Below are 15,000 nucleotides of genomic sequence, written 5' to 3' on the forward strand. Positions count from 1 at the left end.
CAATCTGGCTACAAAACCGCCAAGGCTTGACCTCACATCACATTGCTGAGATGTCACGCTTCCCCCTAAACTCATCTGCAATACAGAGCTGAATAGATGGTGACAGATGTTGTTTTTGTTGAGGGCTACCTGATTAGTAGTATCGTTTCATTTTACTACGGCTTTAATGAGTTGTGAATGATATTCTGGTGCTAGATTCTCTTAACCTGATCGATATTGAACTACACAATGCAAGAAATGTAGACGTATGTATTAGTCAACAAGCGGACACGTTTTAAACTCCTGTGTACAATTTGATCATCTTTTCCTGCTTCAGTGCAGGCGTGTGTTTGCGGTGTCCTACTCCCATGAGGCTTTGGCAGATATTTGCTCCTTGCCTTTGGGAAGCCAGACCAAAAGGCGATGGCTGTGCCTCTCAGGAAAAAGCATCCCCACACACCCACACACTACCACGCACGCACGCACGCACGCACGCACGCACGCACGCACGCACGCACGCACGCACGCACGCACGCACGCACGCACGCACGCACACTCGCACACGCACACTCGCACACCAATAGCGGCGTGCTCTCACTGATAATGGAATTTTTAATGGCCTGCCTCCTTATTAGCGCCAGGGTTTATTAAAATATGGAGAGAAGAAAATCAAGACAAGTTTTTCCGCCAGTCTGCGTCTCCTTTGCTGATTAATTGTTCTCCTGCGCGAATAGAAAGATGGCTGCCGCTCGGCTGTTATCTCAAGAGAGAGCGAGAGAGAGAGAGAGTGACTCACGTCAGGCCCCCGGCCTAGACCCCCCCCCCCCCCCTCATTGAATAACATATACATAGAACTTCCCACCACCCACACACACGCACACAAACGCTCAACTACACACCGTTTTGGCATGCGATAAGCAGATGAAGAGAGAGCAGAGAAGACTGCGATGAAGAGGGAAATGTCGCTCAAGAGGTTTAGTATTGAGTATCGGATATAGGTTAAGGGCAGCTGTCTTCACATATGAACCCCAGACAACCGCCACGGGGTAGATTGTGCAGGAGGCAGGATATAGGACTTAGAATTCACTGTATATAAAAAGTATTCTACAAATATCGCAGTGTTTTGTGGGCACATGGAAGATTACAGAGGAGACCGCTGATTCATCTGTAATGATGACTGATTTTGCGTTGCATCAATTCTACAGCGGTTTTGATATCCACAAAATCATCCTCCTGGTTCCGTACTAGTCGCATGATAGAAGGTCATCAACACTCGGTGTGAATTCTTCTTCTTCTTCTCTGCAATTACCACCAACTACCGTAACAGAGTATTTACAACAGGATGTAGTTGCTGAATTCTCCGGACAATGGCCTGCTCTATTGACACATGGGCTCAGTCGGACATTCAACGCTGTCCTGTGCAGCTTATTCCAATAATTGCATTGTCACAGACAGCTCCTTTGGCTAGGGTCTAGGTAAGTTAATGGTTGCAGTGCACGTGTGGAAAGAGGCCAGAGAACCATTTTGGGGAAAAGGGGGATGACAATTTGCAGAAATGATTGCAGTTGTAGCGGTTGTTGTACACTAGGGAAGGTTAGAGATAATAAAAAAAAACGAATAATTAAGGTTTAGAGAGACAATAACTGTTCTATTGATTTATCACTTCATCGCTAAACACAAGATAATTTGTGTTTCGGAAACCAAGCACTCCCAGGAAGGCAAAACGACAGCGATGGAAATAAATGAGCATGCTTATTTGTATGCAAGTGTTCGATGCTTCCCTTAAAGTGGATTTGAATAAAAACCCCTGCCTGACAGATCCGACGTGACTCCCAGGGTTAAGGAATAAAGGTAAATGTGGGTGAATCGCCCGCTACACTGCCTACTTTAAACAGGCAGGGCAATTCTGAGCCATGCTTCGGTTGATCCTCCACCAATCCCTCCCAAACCCGTAGATCGGCATAACATTTGTTCAGCCAACCCTCCTCCCCCTAAAAAAATACAAATCTGCAATGACACTTTCATTACGAGGGGATCCCGGGCACGGAACGTCTCACTCTGATCTGTGGATGTGTATTTACCCAGGGTAACTTTGCCAGCTAAACTCTTCCAACGTGCCGGCTCTGCCTGCCACTGGGACTTTGCACAGAAGTCACCGTAGCAAGGTCGCCATTGCTTTCCTTTTTTCTCAGACTGATTGTAGAAGCAGCGTGAAGGGACGGTTACTTTATTCATATTGTGTGCTTATGCAGGTTTTCTACCAGGCCTGAATACATTCCAACTCTCTCGCTCTCGCTCTCTCCGCCTCCCTCTCTCTTATTCTCTCTTGCTCTCCCGCTCTTTTGCTCTCTCGCCCTCTCTCGCTCTCCGCCTCTCTCTCTCTCTCTCTCTCGCTCTCCCTCTCTCTCTCTCTCTCTCTCTCTCTCTCTCTCTCTCTCGCTCTCTCTCTCGCTCTCTCTCTCGCTCTCTCTCTTTCCGCCTCTCTCTCTCTCTCTCTCTCTCTCTCTCTTTCCGCCTCTCTCTCTCGCTCTCTCTCTCTCTCTCTCTTTGGGTGTCAAGGGGAGAGTACAGATGAATAATTGAACGGGCCCGTGGTCCAAATGTCACAGCAGGGGGAAGTTGTTTGCGCTTCTTGGTAATTAGAGTTCCAATGTTTGTTTATGTAGGTTTGAAAATTCCCGTCGTACCAGATTCTAACCTCATCTGAACGACGGACAGAAACAGACAAATATGGGATAACGCTCAATGAAGTTGCTCATTATGCTGATTTTGCTTGTGGTAGTCCTGTAAATACAAGCTTACATACACAAACACACTCCCAGACACAGACACATACACACAGATATATACATATTGTGGCAGACGCCAGGGAGGAGTGAGGGGAGTGGTAGGTCCGGTAACCTGCTGGCTCCACCCCCAAGCCATATATGGACTTCCTCACGTTAACGAGGCGAGCCTGGGGATCGTTAGGCAGGGGTGCTTGTGCTTAAAAGAGCTAGCAAACAGACATGTGTTGAGGTTGGAGTCGGAAGAGGAGCTAGGGCTAGGTAAGGACAGGCAGGATCTGTGTGAGCGCCTGGCAGTGTGGTACGCCCAGAGAGAGAGAGACAGGTGGAAGGTGTGAAGGACGATAGCATAAAGGAGGTGGATGTCCCTTTGCCACCCTGGTTTTCATTTACTAGGTAAATAAACCATTCTGCACTGGAACTGCTGTGTGTTGTGTCATTTATCTATTCAACTTGGTAGCGTGGAAACCCCACACCCACTGGCCCGTTACAATATATATATATATATATATATAATATATATGAACAAATCATTGTCAACCCAGTTTAGGTGTCTACATAGTTGAAACTTCCTTTTCAAATTTAGATTCTGAAGATTTATTATAGAGAGAGATTTGTCACATAATTATTAATATGAATAGGAGAAAAATTGTGCCTCGTTTAAGTCAATTAACATTTTTCTTCCGTTTTACGTTTTGCAAAAATACCTAACAAAATATATATTCTTTTTTGTACTCGGTATATACACATTAGTTTCAATAAGACTTAAATCAAAAATTGCCTTGTGAACTGTTGCATTTGTGTATCAGGTGAAATGCGTTCTTTGACGTAGTTTTGAAACAATCTAGGCAAAGTATAAAACCTGGATCATAAATATGCATGCAATAATTGCACATTCAAGTTAACTTTTTTGACACAAGTTGAATCCTATGAGTATTGATAATTATGAGACAAATCTCTCCATATTATATCACCTTTCCTATGATGTGTGTGTGTGTGTGTGTGTGTCTGTGTGGGTGTGTGTGTGTGTTTATTCATGTGTTGGAGTTGCGATGAATTTGCCTGTGATTGTGTGAAAGGGTGTATGTGTGTGAGTGTGGGTGTGGGAGACACTCAGTGTGCCTGTGAGTGTGTGTTATAATAATTTTCTTTATTTCAGACCCAGGAGGATCCATATCAACACAAACAAAATAAACAAACAACCAAACACAGAGTAAAAAAAAAGAGATACAAAGTTAGAGACGATAGATGTCATTAATACACAACAATGTAATTATTCATTAACACAGTTAATGTATGTGCTGTGGGATCCCTCTATCGGAGACGGTAAACATTTCCACGACGACGTCGGTTCCAGTGCTTTTATTTCTACCACAGAGGGGGAAGGGGAAGAGCTAAGCGACTAGTCTGTTTGTCCTGAATCCAGGGTCCGTTGGTCAGGGTCTGGTTCACTGGTTGGAAATAGAGATAACGTCTTAGCCAAGGGGAATCATCGGTTTAACCTTCCTTCCCGTATCCGTCATTATATCACTCTTGTTTCTTCACTAGGGTTATCGCTCACGCTCACCCTACTGTTGGAGAGTAGCCTCCATCCTACTTATTCTCTCTCTCTCTCTCGCTCTCGCTCAAACTCTCACTATCTCTCTCAATCTGGTCTCCTGTCTTCTGTATCCTGCACTTGGTTTTGCTTCACTGCAGGCACAGGTGGAGGTATCTTCCCTTCCATAGCATTCCTTGCTGTGGGAGTTCACCCTCTGCTCAGGCCTTGCCTCCCGTGTTTCTCGCAACAGTGTGTGTGTGTGTGTGTGTGTGTGTGTGTGTGTGTGTGTGTGTGTGTGTGTGTGTGTGTGTGTGTGTGTGTGTGTGTGTGTGTGTGTGTGTGTTTTGGCATGCTTCTAAGGATTGTTTACTTGCATTGATATGCGTGGTTTTGCCACGGGCTGCTGGTGCCGAGGCACTCCGCTAACCAAGAGCTTCAACTGTCATACTCGAATGCTCTGAGGACATTTATCCTCCTCTTCCTCGCTGTCATTCTCCTACTCTGTTTCTCTACCTTTCTATTACTCTTTCTATTACTCATTCTCTCTCTCACTCTTTTATTTGTGTTATTATTTTATTCAGTCATTCAACTGTAATCAATTGTATAATATTTGTTTGGACGACCAAGTGGATTGGAAGCTTTCTATAACATTAATAAAGGTGGATGATAAGTCAAACCTCTCTCTCTCTCTCTTTCTCTTTCTCTTTCTCTCTCTCGTGTCGCTAATTGTCTCTCGCCCATTAGACACAGAACAGAAATAGTTAAATTCAGTTTTGACAAGGAACTGCGTCACACACACGCACACACACACGCACTCACACAATCACCCCTCCCCCTCAAAAAACAACCCATTTTCAAGAATTCACTCTGTATTATTTTCCATCCTTCTTTCCATCTCCTTCGCTTCTTCTTCTCGATCCATTTCTCATTGTTGTTTACTTTTTTTCTTCTCCCATTATCTTTTGCTCCTTTCCCAGAGCATTCTGCTACCACTCCTCCGTCTCTCCCACCATCCTTCTTTGTTCGCTCCATCGGCGGAGGAGTGAGTCGAGTGCAGCTGTGGACGAAATTACCCCATGATTGGCTCACACTTACTCTTGCTGTCTCAGTGCATTCAAAAGCCCTGATTGCAGCCTAGCCAGCCCCAAATCAAAGGCTACATAAAGAAAGAAATGCTTTCAAGGAAGGAGACTGAGAGGGCTGTATACCACTATATATACCCCTATATATATCTTTAGATATATGTATATTATAGAGAGACAGAAAAGAAAGCCCTGTGCGTTTTGCAGGTTTGTTTTGCCTCCATCTGCCTCGCTTCTCGTCTTAAAGCCATGTTTTGGAGAGGTTTGTAAGTGAGAATAAATTATGGAGACCAACAGACCGACAGGGCAGCTCAGGACAACTCATTCTAAAAGTGCTTATGAAAGTCCTCATTCTGTGGCATTGGTGTGAGTTGGTTGTCTGTACATATATAATATGCAAGCGTTTTTGGATCTATTTATTTTACGAAAACATTCTTTTTTTTTTTTTACCTCCAGTCACCTGACCATCCCCAACAGTACTCTTCTTGTACTGGCCACACAATCCACCAATTGTCGGGTAATTCCCCCGCATCCCACAAAGGACACATGTATTTCTAGAATATATAGCTGCCATTGAGACCGAAAACATTTCTTTGATCACGGGTGCCTTCAAGAAGACCTCCACCATAGAATTATACCTTAACCTAGCAACGCAATCAAAGACCGGCCCGCCTGCTCCGTGACAAAGCTCCCCAAACACTACGCATCACCAACCCTGTCCCGTTGGAGGAACAGAGGGCTTTTCACTCCATGGTAACGTCTCTAACCGTCCTGACCTCTGACCCTTCCGTCCTCTCCTAGATGGCCTGAACACGCGGATCCCCCAGGTGCTTTGCAACATGATGAAGGCCCTGCAGCAACTGGTGGTGTCCGAAGAAAGGGTCGGCGAGGCCCTCGTTCCGTACTTCAGGCAGATCCTCCCCATTTTCAGGATTTTCAAGAACAAGAACAGTGAGTTCATGCTGCCGTGGTGCAGTGCGTTGTGTATCCGTTGTGCGTTGTGTGTCCCTGGCGCTCCGGCTCGGGAGTGCAATGGGTCCTCCTTTGTGATTGGGATCTTAGTAGCTTTTGTGTGCTTAAAGTAGTGCTAAACAGACCACTGGGATTGAACCTGCGACACATTTCGGGGGCCATTGAATGAATAGCAATTTGGAAACAGTGAGGAGTTGAGACAATGGCAGGATCACTCACGTCAACACTAACGTCGCGCCCGGCCCGTGTGATTCCAGTGCTTTTCTTTTGTGCGCGTACGTTCGTCTGTGTACTATTTCTTCCCCTTGGTACTTCTTCTCCACACATCTTTACTCTATTCCCCCCCCCCTCCATTGTGCGGCCAGTCAGCATTGTGCCGGGCTGTTGGAGAGAGAGAAGAGAGAGCCTGTCCTTGTCTAGTGAGTGTGAATGGGGCAGGGTACCTGGGTGACACCTCGATATTGCAGATGCACCTCAGACATGGCAGACGTCTTTGTGCCTCAGTGTCAAAGCGCTTAGCGGGTGATCGGGCGTGACGTGGATCGCGGCTCCCCTGCCTCCTCCTCCCCCCGCGGAAACAACAACAGCCCCGCCAACACACGTCATCGTTATCGCAATGATTCACTTAAACACATGCACACTTAAATGGACGAGAACACAAGCGATTTATCCGCCCGATCAATAACCAATTTGGATCTATTGTTGGTTTTAATCCCCTTGCATTATCTGTTTGGCGTTTCCTTTTATCTTCTTTTCAGTGGTCTTAGAAATAAATAAATATTGGAGCAAAGTGGTGCGGGCTGGGGGGTTGGTTGGAGGCAGATATCAGGATAAGACAAAGAAAAAAAGAGAGGAAAAGACTTATTAACGCCTGGCCTCGTGCAAATCTCCTGTAAATTAGCTGTCAAATCAATCCCTTAAACCCCGTTTGAAACAAGCGTTTTCCTTCGTTTCCCTCTCGCCGCTGTGCGTGATCATCGGCTTTGCCGGATAACCCCGAGCAGAAACACTGGAGACGCGTTCTGCCCTCCTGCCAGTTCCCCGCAGCCGCCAGCACCGGCTGCCTGCCACTGCTGCCCGGCATCGATTAACCCCCGTCGCCACGCTCTAACCTTGCCAGGCCTCTCCCCGGCACCGACCTCTCCTGTAGAGGCCCATCTGGAGGAGGGCTACTGCCGCGGCTGCCAAATGCTAACCTGTAACCCAGGAACCGTGATTAGAATCCGACAACCCTTTAATTATCTCGAACAACACCCCCACCCTGTCTGGGATATTCTGCTCTGTGTGTTTGTGTGCTGCCTTTAGTATATTTATCATTGAGAGGGATGAAGGCCTGGGCTGAAACATTGCTGAACCCAATTTAGCTTAAACGTGAATGCTATTTTACTTCCTCTTTTTGGACAGGCCTTCTGACCCATAAGGTTTCCAAAGTCATTTCCACAACTAACGTTGTGGAAATGAAACAGAAAATCTGTGTCTTCATTGTATTTTCTCCCTTTCTCTCTAGTTTACAGAAACTGCACTCTTGTTATCGAGCGATTTGTATTTTGATTTTGAGCAATCGATGAGGAGGAGGATGAAAGTGATGAGGGTGATTATGATAATGATGATGATGATGAGGAAGTGGAGGATGTTGAAATGCGTCTTTTACAGTATATGTCCTTTTGGAACGAAACCCAACCTGGCAACCTTATTTTAAATTACCGGTAGTTTGCACTTCCCTGTCGCTTCTGCACCGAATAAGTTGTCAATTTATGTATTGCACCACCCACTCCTTGGCAAGCAATAAAGATAGCACCTCAAATAGACATCTCTTTTTTATTTCTGTTTTAATGACAAAAACGCCCCCCCCCCCCCCCCCCTCCCCTTCACTCTTCCCTTCTCCGTTCTTCTTCGCTCCTCCTTTGATGTACTGCGCTTTCAATCACCATCAATGTGTTCCCTGAAGTCTGTCCATTATCTCAAATATTCTTTAAACACCTCCAGCGCGCTCCCTACCACGCGCGCGCGCACACACACACACACACACACACACACACACACACACACACACACACACACACACACACACTCTGACACACACACACACACGTCCTCTGCAACCAAACGCCCGCCAGTGGCTTGTCTTTGTCACACAGGCTCTGTCGTTGTGCTGAAGGCGATACAAGAGGAAATGGGGGTGGTGGGGGGGAAGAGCTTTAGTTGTGTGGGACGGGGTGGACTCAAGCCACAGGCAGGCGCCTCTTGGCTCCCCCACATCCCACACCAGGCATGGTGCTCCGTGTCCTTCCTGTGTCCGCCACGACAATAGTGCCACTGTCCGCCGTGTGTGTGTGTGTGTGTTTAAGTCTGTTTGTGTGTGGCTGTGCTTCAATGGATGTTTTGTCTCCCAATATGCAGCTGTTGGCCTCAGCGTGTCTCTCTCTCTCTCTCTCTCTCTCTCTCTCTCTCTCTCTCTCTGTCTCTCGTGCGCGCTCTCTCTCTCTTGCTCTCTGTCTCTTGCTCTCTGTCTCTCGTGCGCGCTCTCTCTCTTGCTCTCTTGCTCTCTCTCTTGCGCTCTCTTTCTCTCTCACTCCTTCACTGATCACCATTGTCAGTTCTGCCAGCCTCTCACTTATGTGACAAAATGCAAACACACTCACACTCACACACACACACTCACACTCACACTCAGACACACACTAAGGCTCTACCTAGGCATACGTATGGGCTCACATGCTGTCCGAGCCGGTCATGTAGTGTCCTGTCCTGGTCCCCGTGGTCCTGGCTCTCATGGCTGGGCGGACCAGGCTCTGGTGAGCCGTCAACAGCATTTTAACACGGGAACACGTCCAGAGGGCCTCTGTTCACACCCTCCTGCTGCTGCCGTGTGGAGCCCGTCCATAGCCCGCCTACACCCAGACTAATGCCTGAGATAAGGCCTCACATAGCCGCGGTGTGTCGGACAGGGTTCTGACCCGTGCCCCCCACACCGCGGCTATGTGAGGCCTTATCTCAGGCATTAGTCTGGGGTCAGTGCCTGTTACTCTGGCGGGAGCATACCCCTTCTCTCAAGGATGCTTTCCCTCAACTCTCCTCCTTCCTCTGCCATCCATCCACAACATACGCCAGACCTGCGGTCCCGAGGGAATGTGGAGAGCTGCCGTCGCTCCTGCTCCCCGGGCTGCACTGACGGGTCTTTTTTGAAGTGAGACGATACGGCCATTTGGAGCCGACTGATGACTGACTGAACGTCTTTCAGAAGTTTGGTTTGGTTTGTTTTGTGCGTGTGTGTCAGTGTGTGTGTGTGTGTGTGCACGTCTGCGCTTTTATTTTTGTGTGTGTATGTGTGTGTGCGCATGTGTGTGTTTGTGTGTGTGTGTGCCTTCGCGGGGCGTAACTGTGTGTGTGTGTGTTTATGTCACATGGATGACAATGTGGATGATGTCGTGGGAGAAGCCATCCAATGTGATTTGCAGGGCTCTCTTGTTGCTCGCCCATGATGAATCTTATCTCTTCTGCTGCCCGCGAGGGGGGGGGCTGCGGCGGTCCCACTGCCACACATTCCTCCGGCAGCAGCGGGGAAGAAGGGAGGAGGGGGAAGGGAATGCGTCACTTCTTATCATCACATTGAAGCAGAGACGAGTGAATGAAGTCCTGTCAGAAATTGTGCGCAAGACAAATTTGGCACGTGTCATAACGGAGAAAATCAATTAATAGATGGTTACATTGTGTTTTTGCTTTGCTAGGAGATTGAAGAGTAAATATCTTTAATTAAGGGACTTTAATTAAGAAGAGCAAGGCCCGGTGGCTGTGCCCTTTTGGTCTTCGGGGGGGGGGGGGGAGTCTTTCGTCTGATGGATGGAGGAGACACACAACGCCAGCAGATTAAGGCTTTACCGGACCCCCACACAGCTGTTAAAGCGCTACCCCGCAACCGATCTGTATCTCAGTGCTCTTATTCAGACTATGACCCCCCTACAAATACACACACTCACGCACATACTCACACACACAAAATGGATGAAGCATAAGACAATCGAAGCAATACTTTGTTCTTGACATTACTTGGTATAGTGTGTAGTGTTTCGTATTATCATGATGTAATGTACTTTGGCCAGAGGTCTATCACTAGTTTTTTTTGCCCGTGTTGGGGCTGTGTTGTGGTTGTTCGGGGTTTTTCTGCTCTTATCTGTTAGGTGTAGGTCCTTAAACCCCCATTCATCACTGACATCCCCACCTCACACCGGCACACCAACCCTCCCACACACACACACACACACACACACACACACACACACACACACACACACACACACACACACACACACACACACCACACAGGCGTTCACAAATACAAAGGCCCAGCGATTCTCTCACACACGCACATGCCAACACACTCACTTGCGCACAACTGCTCAAACCGCTGTGATTTGGTGGCCTCTTTTATTTTTCCCGCTAGGAATGTGGCTGACTATGATAAGGCCTACGCACATTGTTGGTCCACACACACACACACACACACACACACACACACACACACACACACACACACACACACACACACACACACACACACACACACACACACACACACACACACACACACACACACACACACACACACACAGTAAGGCCTGCTGATGGCGGCCCTTTGTCTTGTGTGGCGGTACGGCTGCTGGTGTTTTTGTGCCGGTGACAGATGGCGGCGCCGTCTTCTTTCTGGGCCGACTCTATCTGTGGATCTCATGACACACTTGTGTGTGTGTGGTGTGTGTGTGTGCGTTTGTGTGTCTTGCCGCAAGAACAGAGCAAATTCATGGAGACACATTCCTCATCTTACACACACACACACACACACACACACACACACACACACACACACACACACACACACACACACACACACACACACACACACACACACACACACACACACACACACACACACACACAGAAACGTACACTCACTTCCTGTGACGAAGTGACACGCAGTGGGAATAGTCGATGCAGAATGACAAGCGCTATGCATGGACTAAGTGCTTATTTTGGACACTGCATGGACATTTTCGCATGTTCTATACCGTTGTTTTCCGTTTACCATTCCCTGTCACCACGCACATTCAGCAACAACATAGAATTACCACCAGTTAAGAATCACACAAATAATTTTGTCGCTTTAGTCACTAGGTAAAGTATCGAATCAGTAAACGGTGATGGAAACACCAAATTTCGCATAAAATCCTCTAATTCGCAAAAAAGTTTATCCGCTCGCTTAAGGTGGTTTTTGAGAAATGCCAAAGAGAGTAAATTCGCAAAATGGGAGATGGAAACAAACTTTTCGAAACAGCTGTGACGTAGCGAACTTTGAACACACAGGACTGACAGTCTTTCAGATTTCCGCATAACGACCGCCGTAGCAACCCTGCCAACATCGACGTGTAACGTCATCACCCTATTGTGCTCTCCCATACGTAAGGCACTCGACGACGTCCTCGTATTTCCCTTGTTCTATACCGCTGTGTACATTGTAATTTCTCTATTTCTTCGTCTACGGATGGAAGTTAAAATAGCCAATGATAATTTCACTGAAAGAACAGTTATGACTTGCCCAAGGGAAACCAATTGCTGCTGAATTCCTCTCTCCATGTTTGTTGTTTGTTGTTACTCTTCTCTATTGGCGGACCAACCGCTTTTTGTTACAGCTTTTCTATTTCTACCATTTATTACAGCCACGTGTCGGCATACATTTTTCTACAGCGCCACCTCCAGGCAGAACTAGGGTAGTTACCCGTTCCAACCACTTGATGGAAACGCACCTAATTCGAATTACTTTTTTGCGAACTTTCCAAAGATTCGCATCACCTTTTAGATGGAGACGCAGCTAATGTTTTGTCATTTGCCGGCCCAATTTACAGTTCCATCTGTACATTACTAATATTTCTATTCCTTATTCATGTCTGATATCAGTCATTCAGGAGTAATCAATTGTCTGGGAAGTAAAACTTTCATTTTTAGGGTTCTCTCACATTCAATAAAAACTTCAGGTTTTTGGAACCTGGAATTTATTTTCTGATCATTTTAGGTAAAAAATATATCGATATTAATTGGCCCAATATTGAGCAGAAAGCTTCAGCCCTAATCTGTAAAAAAAAAAAAAAAAGATGAAACCTAATCCTTATTTATGGATTTTTGCTGGTTAAACTTTGTAATTTCGTTAATTAATTTTAATTAATTGGGTTTAGCTTAGGGGTGGAGCCAACCCAACGAGTAACCCAATTTCACCCTTATGGGATCATTGGGAATAGTTAGGGAGTGCTGGTGGATAGGTCACGGTTGTCTCGGGTCATGAGTCAGGGCTGTTATGCCACTGTTCATTAAGCTTATGAACCATGTCAGCGTTGACATTTATTTGAGTCATCATTCGTGTTTTTCGCTTCATAATCACCAAAAGCTTAACTTCAACGCATGGCTTGAACCTCAACCTCATACATTTCCCTGCAACACTCTCTCTCTCTCGCTCTCTCTCTCTCTCCCCCCTCTCTCTCGCTCTCTCCCTCCCCCCCCTCTCTCTCTCTCTCTCTCTCTCTCTCTCTTTCTCTCTCCGTCTTTCCCTCTTATTCTCTCTCTCTCTCTCCGAGAAAGCACCCACCTAGGCACAAGGTCTCAGATCCTCCTTTGTTTTTCGATCACTTGCAAGCATCAGTGACTTGCACAGACAAGAAGTGGCACTTCCATGACAGAAACCCAAATCTATAGAGGACGCCAACCACACACTCCCTCCTCTCCCATTTGGGATGTACGTGAGGTTGGCGGTTGCCATCCTCCGCTTGCAATTGCAAGGCTGCTACTGCTTTGGGGCACAGTGGACTACTTTGGCAGTGTGTGTGTGTGTGTGTGTGTGTGTGTGTGTGTGTGTGTGTGTGTGTGTGTGTGTGTGTGTGTGTGTGTGTGTGTGTGTGTGTGTGTGTGTGTGTGTGTGTGTGTGTGTGTGTGTGTGTGGATGACCACGTTATTCCAAGTGATTTCTGTTCACAAACATTTACTTTATTTAATTACATCTGTGTGCTGTGTCGGCATGACAGTAAAAAAACGTATCATACGTTTTTTTACTGTCATTGTCATACTGGAGTTCACACACACATACTATGTACATGAACTCCCTTGGAAAAGCAGGGGCTATGGGGTGCATGCGTGTGTATGTAGTGCACACACACACACACGCACACGCACACACGCGTACACAAGCACACAAGCACACACATGCAAGCACACACACACACACACACACACACATACAAGCACACAGACACACACACACACACACACACACACACACACACACATACAAGCACACAGACACACACACACGCACATATACACACGCACACGCACACACACATGCAAGCACACAAACACATACACACACATACAATCCATTATCCTGCTCATCCGGTCACACATCCCTCTGTGTCCCTGTGGATGACATAACACACACCTTAGCCCTCATCCCCTGTTTCCAGTCCCACCTTCACACCTCCACCCCCCCCCACCCACCTCCACCACCAGCCCCTCTCTCCAGGAGGAGATGTCTATCTATCAGCCCACGCCTTGGACACCGCCACAGGTATCAGGAGAAGGTGAACTAGGGGAGCAATGGAGCAATGGAGACATACAGGAGGAAAGTGACTCAGTGTTAAAGGTGGAGAGTGAACCACAGAGGGAGAGGGAGAGAGAGAGAGAGAGGGAGAGGGAGAGGGAGAGACATGGAGAGGGACAGTCAGAGAGAGAGTGGAGAAATGGAATTCAGGTAATACTGCCTTACCTGTTTCGTCCTCAGCATGCTTCACAGCACATAATGACTTTTTCCCCTCCCCTCTCAAAAGCTTAAGAAAATACATTCTGAGAAAATGGAGGAAATATATTTCATATTATTTTCAAATTAATGCAATTCCCACCCCCCCCCCCCCCCGAGGACATGCTCGCATGGCTCTGTTAATTTCTATTGTCAGCAGGTCTGGGGCGGTCCGTCCAATCAGGTGCGTTTGTCTGCCGCCGGGCCTGCAGTCGCTCTGCAGCTCCAATTTAAAGGTCAGCTGATAAGCGTTCAGATTCATGCATAATCTGGACCACTCCAGCGACAATCAGGCTGACTGCTCCACGCTCTCATGCCGACACACACACACACACACACACACACACACACACACACACACACACACACACACACAAATGCATTATACACACACGCATTATACACATGCACACATACACCCACACACGCATTATACACATGCACACATACACACATACTCATATCAACACACACACACACACACACACACACACACACACACACACACACACACACACACACACACACACACACACACACACACACACACACACACACACACACACACGTACAGGCATTTACACAGACACATACACACAGTATGACCCTTTCCTTTCATGCCTGGTGGCGTCCGACTGAAATCAAACTTTTTTCCATTTCTGTTTACTTTTGTTGAATGAAAATGAAATCTCTGTCCAGCTAGACCTCAAGCAGGGCCGGTATTTTGTAAAAGACAACAACCCTCTTATCTCCAGCTTTGGCTTCAGGTATGTTAGAGTGTTCAAGTGGTAATCTGTAGCCTGGTTT

General features: G+C 46.9%; 1 protein-coding gene across 1 annotated transcript in view; it reads left to right on the top strand.

Moving 5' to 3' along the window:
* The window catches only part of pacrg (PARK2 co-regulated), a 14,573-nt gene extending 8,086 nt beyond the window's left edge, over window positions 1-6,487 (top strand). The window contains exon 3 of the mRNA XM_060052588.1: window positions 6,189-6,487. Coding sequence (XP_059908571.1) covers window positions 6,189-6,472 — 284 coding nt within the window. The 3' untranslated portion in view covers window positions 6,473-6,487. The remainder of the gene's footprint in view (window positions 1-6,188) is intronic.
* Window positions 6,488-15,000: the final 8,513 nt, after the last annotated feature.

Source organism: Gadus macrocephalus, chromosome 5, assembly GCF_031168955.1.
Source record: "Gadus macrocephalus chromosome 5, ASM3116895v1".
NCBI classification, from domain to species: domain Eukaryota; kingdom Metazoa; phylum Chordata; class Actinopteri; order Gadiformes; family Gadidae; genus Gadus; species Gadus macrocephalus.